Source organism: Fulmarus glacialis, unplaced genomic scaffold (assembly GCF_000690835.1).
Source record: "Fulmarus glacialis isolate BGI_N327 unplaced genomic scaffold, ASM69083v1 scaffold37540, whole genome shotgun sequence".
NCBI lineage: Eukaryota > Metazoa > Chordata > Aves > Procellariiformes > Procellariidae > Fulmarus > Fulmarus glacialis.
Window position 1 is genome coordinate 1,254 of NW_009187775.1, and position 13,009 is coordinate 14,262.

The 13,009-nt window shown below is 34.3% G+C and overlaps 1 protein-coding gene across 1 annotated transcript; it reads left to right on the plus strand.

The window, feature by feature from the left end:
- Positions 1–238: 238 nt before the first annotated feature.
- Positions 239–11,553, plus strand: LOC104075699 (dedicator of cytokinesis protein 9-like; the record flags this gene model as incomplete). Its single annotated transcript, XM_009576285.1, has 7 exons — positions 239–328; positions 1,997–2,079; positions 3,168–3,237; positions 7,285–7,380; positions 8,029–8,163; positions 10,053–10,227; positions 11,486–11,553. Coding segments are annotated over 7 exons (717 nt in total), but the record flags the coding sequence as incomplete, so codon positions are not given.
- Positions 11,554–13,009: the final 1,456 nt, after the last annotated feature.

Below are 13,009 nucleotides of genomic sequence, written 5' to 3' on the forward strand. Positions count from 1 at the left end.
ACTTTTCTATTGCATCTATTTCTTACTGATTCCAGTCTTGCCCTTGCTGTGAAAGTAGGAACATGTCGCTAATCTTTGAATGAAAGCAAATTCTCATTAATTGGCTATTCTGAAACAGCATATTCACAGGATGTTTTCTGCTGAGTTTCTGTCTTAGTTATAGTGATATAACTGAGTGTTGCCATGATGTGTCATCTTTCCTTTAATTGCAAGTCTCATTGTTTTTGTTGTTTTTCAGACAGCATTACTGAAGCGGCAGAGTCGATACATTCGTTCAACAGTTCCTGAAAATGCAGAGAAGGAAGCTCAAAGCTTGTTTGTAACTGAGGTAATATTGGAATTGCATGTGGCTGTGTGTAATAACAGTATTATACCTGTATTGTTTTTCTACTTCATTTACCATTTAAAAAACAGGGAAAGAAAGCCCTGAAAAAATATTAAATATTTTTTGCCATTTACTTGTCAATGATTTCAAGGGAAAATCTAGTATTTTTTCCATTGGTGGCTGGAAAAGAAGGATTACAGGATAGCTTTGAATTATTTTGTTTGTGTAATCGGCTTTTGCAGATGCTTCTCCCTCACCTTCTTTTGGCTGCTTTTGGCTTTCCCAGATAAACATGGGTGATTTCCATGCATAATATCGGGAGCAATAGTAAATTGGGAATGAATCATTGTGCCTTGTTTTTCCTGATAGTGTTTCACACCAGTTGTTCTTAGTTTGTTCATAATAAACTTGTACAGTTTGCTGGAACAGAGGTATTCATAACTGTAACACTTGTAGAGGCCAAAATTCTTTATGACTGCTCAATTTGTGTGTTACATGTAGAAGAAACATCCTCAGACCTGAAGTTTCTTGTAACTGCTTGCTTTTGTTGGCATTCCCTTGGTTCTGACTGTGATGTTGCGTTTCATTTAGTGTCTTGTTGAAGCCTTTTAGGAATGAAAGGTTTAAAATTTTTGTCTTTTTATGGTATCTACTGGTTTTCTACTAATATACTTTAAGCTGCTATTTTAACATCTGAAACAAGTAAATGTCTGTTGTAATTCCAAGAAAACTGAAGGAGCTCCGAATAGCTGAATCTACTTCAAACCTCAAAGTGATTTATCCATAGTGATACATACCCTTAACACCTAACCTAAATGGTTCTAAGATAAATTTGAAGAAGGTAGACAAGGAGGGAGGAGTGTTATAGGTAATTCATGAAGTTTAATGAGTGTCTGCAGAAACAATTTCTTGGCAAGTATTAACTTTGTATTTTGAAATATAAAGAAAATATTTTTTAGTTATTAGATCCTATGTTTGTGTACGTGTAAGTCTATTCATGTAATGTATAAAATTTTGTGCCGTATAGTTTCTGGCAGGAGATTTTGTCAGTTTTATGTTACTTCGGTCAAAGCCAAGATAAATCAGTACTTTTATGTTGTAGCAATATGGGTGGAGTGAAACGGTATTTCCTGTGATCTAGACTAGAGCTTAATGACATAATTGCTTTTCAACAGCTGCAAGCATGCAGTTTAAATTTAAATATTAATTTAATTGTACTAGAAGTATAAATTTAAGGAAAAGATGGTTTTCGTTTCTCTGAATCAGTATATGTGAAATTGAATAATGTATTTTAATAACGTATCTGTATTTTAATGCTGAGTTCTCTAAAGGCTCAGTCGTGTTTTCAGCTGCAGCGAAATGCTGCTTTAGCTTTTCAGACAACTGAAGATGGTTAATCCAGATGCTGCGTGTATTCACCATTTTCTGGTTTTATAAAATACACGTCTAGCAGATGATAGTGTCCTATTGAAACATACCACTTGTTGCAAAAAGCTATAATGCACTAGACTGTATTGCAAAAGAAGGGAAGCATACAGAATTTTCAGAGATCGACATGTAACCGTAGTAGTTCATAAACAGCCATATCTTAAGAGGTTTTTTCATGTATGTGTGTCCAGGGAATGCTGTTAATCCTCTTCCAACACTGATATTTGGTTTTCATTAAAACAGTGCATCAAAACCTACAATTCAGACTGGCATGTTGTTAACTATAGATATGAAGATTACTCAGGAGAGTTTCGACAGCTTCCAAAGTGAGTATGTTATCTAGTGGTATAATAAAGATTTTTAATTTGAATGGAAGAAACTTTAACTGTATTTAATATAAATGTGTTTATTACAGAAATGTATTAATACATGCAATATGTAACATGAAATATGCTATATCAATGTTTAGTAGTCAGTAGAGATGATAAAATTTGTTGGATGGAATTTATGTTGATGAACTTGAAGGTGTAAAATCTTGTTAAACCATTTTCTGGAAAGATACCGTAATAACACTGCCTTATTGATAGGCAGGTCAAAACACAAAATTGTGTCATTGTATCATTGACAAGGTGAACGTAAGTATGATAACTAAAACAGTCTAATGTTTTTGTAGCTTCAAAGGCAGCTTTTGGTACTCTCTTCAGGAGCTTAGGGAATAGAACCTAACCGAGATGTTTGGAGCAAGTGTTTGATTTTCACAGGATGATTCAAAGAAAAGCCTAATCTACATCTCTTACAGACTTTCTAAACCATCTGCTAGAGAAATCTCTTCCAACTTTTTCAAAGTTTTGCAGGGAAAGTATAGAGATTAGACCCTTAACTTAAAATATCAGAATGGCTGAATTCTCTGAATCCCACAACTCTGGAAGATCTATGTCTTCCCTACCTACTCTCCTGCATCTATCAGTTAAGAAATAGCTTTCCTTCCCTGTGAAAAGTTCTGATACACTCATAGGTTTTGTAAAAGTCTGTACCTGGTTTTTACTTGCCCTGAACAGAAACCACAATAGTCAATAGGAATTTAAATAAATACGTTGTCCTAAAAGGAGCCAATGGTTGCAGGTATGAATTCTTTGCCCTAAGATATTAGGAGTGCAGTGAATGAGAAGGCATTTGGTTCTCTTCAGTTACATAAGGACAGTGACAAGCAGAACAAAAGAAAGACTCTGGGCAGATGCGCAAATTAGGAAAATTGCAGGCTAAGAAATATATTTCATGAAAAATCATGCTTTTACTCAGTTATTCTTGTGCTTTTTCCTCTTCAGTTAGGAAAATAACATCTTTATTTTTGCAGCTATAAAATATCTAGTTAATCACAAAATTTCTAGTATTTTAGAAGCTTTTTCTTTCCTAGTAAAGGGACAAAATCGGAGAAGCTTCCGGTTCATTTATATGAAGTGGATGAAGAAGCAGATAAAGATGAGGTGAGATAATAGTAATTCCTTACTTTCTCTTGCTTTCAGTAAAGGACGTTGGTTAAAGAGAGATTCCAAGTTGGGTTGAGTGTTGATGTCAGTAAATGAAAACAGAGATTAGCTTGAACAGCCTGATAGGTAAAATAACTACATTAGTTTCCCAATCTCCTTTCAAATAGCCTTGTACTCCTGAGGTGTGTCATGTGAGTAGAACAAGTTTTGACAGATGGTGAAATCGAAGTTTTAATACTTGGTAATGTATAATCCTTCAGCTTCCATAAAATCTGTCTTGTCTTATACTGTTTCTGTGTAGGTATATAGAGGGAAGTGTTTCAGGCAGTTTAATAACGAAGTTGAGTAACATCATGGGTGAATCTGTTCCAACATGACAGTACACACACTTGCATGACAGTATAGCATACAGTGTGAGTTAAAATTAGTTTGTCACAAATTTGAGTATAGGATAAGACCTGGAGATCCATCATGGAAACAAAAGCTAAAAAAATTGACTAAAACTCTAAGGACTTTTCTTTTTGTCATTGACTTAGGGAAACCAGAGATCTATAGCCTCAAGCAATTTTCAAGTATGTTTCAAATGTCAAAGACTTTTTTTCAGTAGCTACTTCTGTTACTTGTGTGATTTATTTAATTCTTACCACACCCTGTTTCAAAACAGAGTGTTTAAATGCCAGTGTTTTCTTTTCTTACGAGTACTTGAACTCTTGCATCACAGAAAAGAATTAAAATAAAATAAAATTTTTTTTTGTGGTTTTTACCCTTTGACAATTACTTTGCTTCTAAGTTCCTTATATTCAGAACTGCTGCATGTGAAATACAAGTATTTCCTTACAAGTTTTCCTGGATTAAATGTGAAAAATAGTTCAGGGAGTGCATCTGAATAGGTAGATTCCTGAACAGATAGTCTCAGGATGCCATTTCTTCACTGCTGCTGTTAATCTGCACTGTGATATTTGGACAAATAATTTCACGCATCTCTATCCAAATCTTACTATTTGTAAGATGGGAATAATTATGTTTTCTATTATACTGAAATTAAAAAGACTTGGCATTATTTACTGTGATAATATTTCTGACAACAGAAATGATTTAGAGAACAGTGGGTTAAACATGAAAAAATTAAATGGAGATAGAATTGACTCTGATTGTTACTAGGAAAAATACTTATTGCTAGAGTTAGTTAAACGCTGAAACACTATAGCTTGGTTATTGTCAGGTGCTATGTCTTTTACTAGGAAGTGTAAGTGGAGAGGACTTTCTGTTTTCTTCTGCCCAGTTTCCTGTTACAGCAGGCAGGAACGTCCTATCTCTTTCAGAGGTACAGTCACTGGAGAAGAGGTCTGCTGCGCTTTGAGGAACTTAAAATATAAACACAAGAAAAAAGCATGCTAGGAAGAAAAGGGAGCTTAATGGGAATAGGATGGGGGGACCCATAAATTCTTTCCTCAAGGGAAGAATTAATGCAAGAGGTTTTTCTTTCAAACATTAACATCTTTGTATGCCAAAAAGCATATATGCGAATCTTGGATTAAAAGTTGTTTGGTCATCTTTTTGTTTCGCTTTTGTTTGAGAATGAGAAAGCTCATTTATTAAGAGAGTGATAGCAAACAAAAAGCTGCAAGTGATTAAAAATTGGAGGAAAAACAAGATAAAGGTTAGTTTAATCTTGCATCGTTAAAAAAGAGAGAATTACCTTTCCAAAACCAATTCGGGCTATCAGGCCATCAGGTGGATGTTTGTAAATGGAATTTTTAAATCAGCCTGGGGTATGGGATCAAGATAAGGAATTGTTTTTGTTGAAACAGTTGCTGTTGAAGTAAATTTTGGAGCTGAGTTTGTGGGAAAGATCATCATTAAAAAAATGAAGCACTGTGTGCAGCAGTAATAATAAGAGTGAGGAAATTAACTTACCAGTTGGAAACAGGAAGTATGTTTTCAGTGTAAAAGTTGTGTGTTAACAACTGGGTTCTGGGTTCCTTTGTATTAACAGATGGCCGGCTGGAAAGATTCAGTAGCTTTTTGGCTCTATAGGCAGGAATTCTGCCTGACAGAAAGAAATGGTGTAACTAGAGAGGCCCAAGTGACAGTCAGTTTTATTGTTAGAAAACAGCATGCAGCTGAACTGAGTTGGGAAACAGTGCACCTCAGAGACTTGGAATTGGAAAAAGAGTCTTAATAGAGCTAAATCTTAATTTTTGTTAACACAGGTAATGAAGGAATTCTTGTCATGTCAGGTGATCCTATGTATGGTTTGTGAAATTGCAGAAAAACATTGGTTGTTTTGTGCCAAGTTTTGACGATAACTCATCATCTACTCATCTTACACTTGTAAAGGTGGTTTTAAACCATTCTTTCCTTGGGGATAACTCCCACCAGCGGAAGTGGAGAATCATAGTTGGAAACCTAGTGTTTGAAATTGTTGTCTCTGTATCTTGATTGTTGTACAAGAAAAATGATTATCTAGGTAATAGAACAGGGGTGGGGGCTAATGACTTGAAAATATGAAACAAGTAGACTGTCTTGCTTGGACAGTGAGACTCACTGGGGCATATATAAATTTACTGAGTATTTCTGGTCTATGCTTCTGGGGCATTATATCAGATGCTCTGATAGTTGGTGACGATGTCATCCTTATGGGGCCAAACTTCCATAGTATCAAGTTGACTAGAATTTTTGAAGGAACAGACTGATGCATCTTTTGCCTTCTGTTTGCAGTTTTTTGAAGTTCACATTTGCATGTGCATATGAATATGCAAGCTAGACAGACTAAATAAGCTGTAAATAAATTAACTAGTAACTTTTTACAGAATGTTCCTTGATTTAGTTCCAGAAACTAATTCATATTATTCCAAAATTTTGGTTTCAATGTTCAGTTGTTGAACTAATGACTCTGTCCCCCATATGTAATCACTTTTTGTTGTATGTTCTCTTAATAGCTGAGAAAAGGAATTAGAAAAAGTAGTTGAAGCACTTGAGGAAGATCTGTGCTTTTGTTTTCAACTGGATAGTCAGCTGATTTTGAATGTTTGGATAATAAATTATCAGGAGTATTTCTTCTCTAGATGGTTGAAAATCTTCCTACATATCTAACTCATTAATATTTTTGTTGTGTCAAAATGGGTTATGTCAACTGGAAACCATGGTAAAGTCAGCTTGGTACTGCTCTAAAAGATTACTTGAACTGGTGATTTAATATTTATTTTATGGCAATTCTAAATCAGTCATTTTGATCAGATTTCATAGTAGAGTATACTGCTTTTTGGTAATTGTTTACATCCGATGGGTTTTGATATAGTTATTAAGTTCCATCAACTGGCAGATGGAAGTGGTATACAGGCACTGGGTGTGATGTGTGATGTGTGCATTGGATCTGCTGTTTGTGAACTTGCCATTACTGCCAAGTTTGGTCTTGTTCTCTTTAGAAAGCTTTGATTCTGATCTGTAAAAGGTCAAATCCAATTCAAGAATTCAAGACTTAGTTCTCTGTAAATTCTTAACTAAGTAATGTCTTTGAAGTAATACATATAAAGCAAAATGGTTTGAGAAATCTCGATTGAAGTTTTGGATAAGCATGTGTTTACATTGTTCTTTTTGGTAATAGAAATTGGTAAAAATTCTTGCACTGGAAGATTAGACTATATGAAAAAGCTTACAAAGTAAATGTAAGTAAACATTTTGAGTATTCTCTCCTTCCCCTATTTCAGTGGGATTTATCTTGACTAATGTTTAGCTACTTAGAAGTTGGATCACCCTGCTGGCCATAGAGAAAGCCTATATAAGTGGCCAGGTTGCCTACCAAAAGTTAGATGAGGTCAATCTCATCCCTGGTCTTTAAATAAAACAATTGGAATTAGAAGGCTATAGAATTTCAGCAGGGACTCATAGTACATTGTTATCATTACATTATGAGTATAGCTATTCCATCTTTTAAAAATGATTTCTGAAATTTTCAATAAATACAACAGTTTCAGACTGTGATGTAAAACTTTACTTTTTTTTTTTTTCTTCCCCCTCCCATTTCACTTTCTTCATCTCCAGGATGCAGCATCTCTTGGGTCTCAGAAGGGTGGAATAACAAAACAAGGATGGCTGTACAAAGGCAACATGAATAGTGCAATCAGTGTGACAATGAGAGTAAGTTTAAGAATGTCTTACGCGTGATAAAAACTGAACACCAATAGTAAATATCACCGTGCCTTTGAGAAATCAATTTGTATGTGGTTTACTTCTAAAAAAAATAGTGTGGGATGAAAGAGGGAAGCTTGTATGTAATTTATATCCGTGAAATCTTACTTTCCTTTTATTGTACTTAAATCAGAAAAAATGCATTAAAAATCCAGTATGTGGGAGAAGTCCAGTGTTTTAAATAATTTTCTTAACTGGACCCTGGTGTGTTATTAGTAGAAAAGGGACTATGTAATATGAGTTTTTATTTGTATTGCCTGTTTATTTAGAAACAAACTTAAGTTGTTTTTACGGTTATCACAATAAATATCTATTATGTATAATATTGTAGAGTCAGTTTTAAATATCTTTCCGTGGGTCAAAAATACTTTCAAATAAAATAGTACAATCTTGCTGCAGGTTTTTAAGTTGGTTTTTTTCTTTTCTTTCTTAATTAATGGTTTCTGTTCTATTTTCTGAGGATACTGATAAGGTTATGTGTAAATAAAAGCTTTTTTCTATAACCTACTGTGTAAATAGCACTTACAGGTTTTGTAATATGAAGCTGATTAATACTAGTGTTGTAATCGTTTTTCTTTCCTCCTTTCTGTTCACTAGTCATTTAAAAGAAGATTTTTCCACTTAATCCAACTTGGTGATGGATCCTATAATCTCAATTTCTACAAAGATGAAAAAATATCAAAAGAACCTAAAGGATCAATATTTCTAGATTCATGCATGGGAGTGGTTCAGGTAATTATAATTATTCTGCCTGTTCTCCAGTTAATTCTGTATTCGATAGCAAAAGGGTTTTTTTGAAATACAGACAACTTTTGTCAGATGTAGATAAGTACCTATTATGCAGAGGAACGATTAGACATGCTGTGTCTTGCAAAAACAGTGAACGAGATTTTAAAGGCCAAGATGCTGAATTTTAAAAATTACTAGTTGATGTCAAGTATTTGTCAAAAATATCAAATGAAATTTTAAGGCAAACACACAAAAACTCCAACCTTAAATCATGGCAAAGTAATGACAGCGTAAAATTAAAGTTCATTTGAGTTACATTTTGTGCTTACATGAGCTGTAAAATGTTTTGCATAGCTTCTTGTGTGGGATTTTTGTTTTGGGAATTTTATTAAATTCAGTCACCCTTCCAGATGCTTTCATTTGACCTTTATAATGTTACTTTTATGTGCTTTTCTTTATTTTAAAAAGTTAAGGGCTTTGGTAAAATGTTTGTCAGTAGCAAGTGCCAAAGAAAAGATTTTTTTTTTTTTTTTTTTTCCCCCTTGTGATTCTGTTATGTGTTTACAGTACAGCATGTAACTATTTTGTTAGGCACAAAGATTTATATAGAGAGATACAACAGCTTTACAGAGGATTATTTTTTTCCAAATATTGTAATAATGGTTTTGGATACACATTTAATAGATACTTTGCATGGAAAGTCTTGTAACTAATAAATTTAGGCAGGAATTCCCAAAATACTGTTTGGGTTTTTTGTTTGTTTGTTTTGTTTTGTTGGGTTTTGGGTTTTTTTGTTTTAATACTGAAGTATATTCAGACTTTTTTGCATCACAGAGAAGTCCAGTTACATAATACATGCAGTGTATATATTCACACATACAGTCATAATATAGGCACAGTTGCTCTAATTCAGTGATTTCTGAAAACTGAGAAGTGATATGTACCACCTGTGTCAAGGTTTTATACTGTGAAAGTTAAATGTTACTGTTCTTGAGATTTTTTTTTCATTTACTTCAGTACTGATTTTAATTGGCAAGACTGCCTTAGATCTGGAGTTCATACATGTGTTTGTATCCTCCTTAACAGAAACTCATCTTTGGTAGAAAGCTGGCTGTTTTGCCAACCAGTAGTTAGTCTGTTAATTAAAAAACCTGAGGTATAGCGAAACGAAAATGTCATTTGGCACTTAATTTAAGTTAAAGCAAACAAAGAAAAAATCCCCCAACCATTAAGTCTGTCTTATTGTTTATTTTAATGTTTAGCTAATGCATTATCAATTTCTTAAATTAATGATAATACAGAATTTTCATTTAAGACTTGTGAATTCATTCCCAGGAACATGAGTCAAGCTAGGCAGCATTTGAAGCCTTGATTTAAATTGTACAAAAAAGATGACAATAATGGTTTAGGAACAGAGGAGGAATTGATTCCCAACTTCATGTATATTTAGAAGATTAGCAATATCAGGGCATTCGAGGTTAAGGTTGGTTATGATTTAACCTCCAGTATAAAATCCCACCATGGTAAATGATTCTCACTCAATCATTAATAGAGTTTTATGCTTTTTTTTGTCAGTAGATCTTAAATTCACTTCTGGGTGATCTGAGTACATGAAAACTTGATATTTGAAAATTGGATTTTTTGTTTTTTAAAAATTATTTCAAGCATAATGATGAAGGGAAACTGAAAAATGGGCTGTTATCTTTCATACTTCCACTTGTTGCAGTGGTACAAATAACTTCAAAAGGTCAAATGTCAGAGAAGAAAAGGTGTAATTATAATACATTTGTTTAAAATATCGAAGTGTATATTTTTGTTAAAAGATCTGAAATACATATGACTTCCTTTGATTGTGAGTAGACAGTATGTAAAGATCTTTTATTTTCTTACAGAACAATAAAGTCAGACGTTTTGCATTTGAGCTCAAGATGCAAGACAAGAGTAGTTACCTTTTAGCTGCAGATAGTGAACTTGAAATGGAAGAATGGATAAACACTCTGAACAAAATCCTTCAGCTTAACTTTGAGGCTGCAATGCAGGAAAAAAGAAATGGAGAGTCTCATGAAGGTAAGCAGGGTTTCTAGCAATGCTAATACAGTTATGTGACAACGTCTATGTATAGGCCTTTTCACTGTCTGTTTGAACTAATGAGAGTTTTGACCTTTTAGCATTAAAATAGCACTGTTCTGTATTGATTCCAATTGAGTTAAGTCCAGAAGAGAATAATGAGACTGATCGGAAGTCTAGAAAAATAGAACCCACAATGAAAAATCAGGACTGAGGCAGTTCAAGGAAAAGAGAAAACTTAGGAGGGACTTGTTTTGAAATGTGTAAAATGCTGCTGAAAATGGAATAATCTATTCTGTAGTCACTGTAGGTAGAAGAATAAGAAATTGTGGTTGCAGTGAGGGACTTAAATTTAGATGTAATTCCCTTGACGACAAAAATTTCCCTAAAGTACTGAAATAGATTGCTTGTGTGTAGAACCTTTTCTGTTGGAGCTCATTAAGAATAGGTAAGGCAGATATCTGTAAGGAATGTGATGTAGGTGTAGTTGATAATTTGGTGACAAAAGGATAGTCTAGACATCCTCTTGTGCGTTTTTCCTCTTGACAGTAGGTGGGGAGGGCAACTGGTATGAGACCAAGTGTATGCATATCCAGAAGAACCTGGAAGAGGTTATAGAAGGTTGTTCGGCTTATAAATAGCACAATATATCAAAAGGGATCATTAGAGTTGAAAATGAGATCTCACAGTCTTTGGTGAAGATTGCCAAAGTTTAACATGATGTTTGCAATAAAAGCAAATCGAAAAAAGAGAAGCCTGAACGTTGTAGTTCTGTGAAAGACATTTTAGCCGGTGATCCCCAACTGACCTTAGAACTGTAAGATGCTTATAGCTAACTGAATTGTTGCTTTGTAAATCCAGTAATCATTGGAGAGTAGAGCTGGGAACCTAATGAACAGAGGGAACTTGTTTTGAAATCAAGTTACAATGCACAGTGGAAAGAGTAATGTAAATTTGTGCATTGAGTGCCCCTTTCCCCATGCAGGTATCAACATTAAAGCTATTTTCTAGGTAAGGTTAGAAATAACTGCTACTTTACCAATTTATGTAACTGGTTACATCCTTCAAGAAGTCACTGCATCAAAATGAAATGATGGAGTCATCCACAACCTTTTTATGTTGATTGTCATTTTTGAAGGAGTAGGAGTTAAAAAAAAAAATCAGAAATATTTTTGCTATGGAGTTTCGTGAGTAGTTTGAGTTTTTTGTTTGTTTGGGTTTTTAAAATTATTTTTAAAATGTGGTTTTATAATTTCAGATGATGAACAAAGCAAAATGGAAAGCTCATCAAGTAGTTTTGATAACTACTATCCTGAAATTGCCAAGGTAATATATATTGTAAATGCCAACTTGGGATATAAAGTACCAAACATAAGTTAGCTATGTGAACTTTCAGTAAAGGTAAGGTATTGGCTTCTAGCTTCCGGTCAGTTTGTGGTGCTTTGAAAGCTTACAAGTTCTTTCATAAATAGATGTGGTTATTGAGGTTCTTCATTTTCTGCTTTTGGAAGCAAACTAGCTGCTGTCTTAAAGTTGCATATAAAAATCTTGACATGCTATTTAAAAGCAGCAAGTTTTATTATTTGTTTTGTTATTGTATTCGTTTATTGTATTTTGCATATTTTGTATTGTTTTATTGCATGCAGGTAAGTGCTAAAGTATTTCTATAGAAATCTAGTTATCATAGAGCCATAGAATAGTTTGGGTTGGAAGGGACCTTTAAAGGTCATCTAGTCCAACCCCTCTGCCATGGGCAGGGACATTTTCAACTAGATCAGGTTGCTCAGAGCCCCGTCCACCCCGACCTTGAATGTTTCCAGGGATGGGGCATCTACCACCTTTCTGGGCAACCTGTTCCAGTGTTTCACCACCCTCGTAAAAAATTTCTTCCTTATATCTAGTCCCAATCTACCCTCTTTTTGTTTAAAACCATTACTCCTTGTCCTGTCACAACAGGCCCTGCTAAAAAGTTTGTCCCCATCTTTCGTATAAGCCCCCTTTAAGTACTGAAAGTATTAAAGTCAAGTTTTATTTTTATAGTTAGAAGTCCAGAGGAGCTTAATAGCAGTGATGATGTGAATGTATTTTAAGATCCTTGTGTTTGTAACGAGCTGGCAAGTTCATGGATACTTCCTGTATTGCCATAGTTCTTGCTTTTCAATTTTGTTCTTACAGAGGTGTGTAGAAATAGAAATAAGAATAAAATAAAATGGAAATAAATAGAAAATAACAGTAACTCTTCCTCAACCCATTTGCAGACTTTATTTCAGTTAAATCCGTGACTTGTGTGTTGCAGTAAATTTTGAGTTCTCTAAGGGAGAAATTTTTTTTAAAATCACCTAAGGACTGGAGCTGGTGACCTTTTTCTATTGAAGTTGTAGAATCCAAACTCCTTCGTGTGACTTCCTTACTCTTTCTTCTGTGTGGCACAGCCTGCAGTCTTGAAACTTTTCTGCTTGACCATGCTCTGGAATGCTCTCCCTTTCTTTTCTGAGGATCTGTCTGACCTAGTAACTACTCCTGAAGGGAGTGCAGCTTATAAACTGAGAACAAGCAGTAAAACAAATTGCATCTATTACAATAGCTAACATATCAAAAGATCCAGTCAGAGTACATTAACAGGCTTTTAGCACCCAAATTGGTTGGCTGACTTAATTCTTTCTGTTACTGCTTTGTAATCAACTTAGCACATGTATACAAAAAGCTATTATGTGATAATATAGGACAACCTGGTGATCAGGCCCAGTCACCACAGGCTTGACCAACCTGATCTCCTTCTATG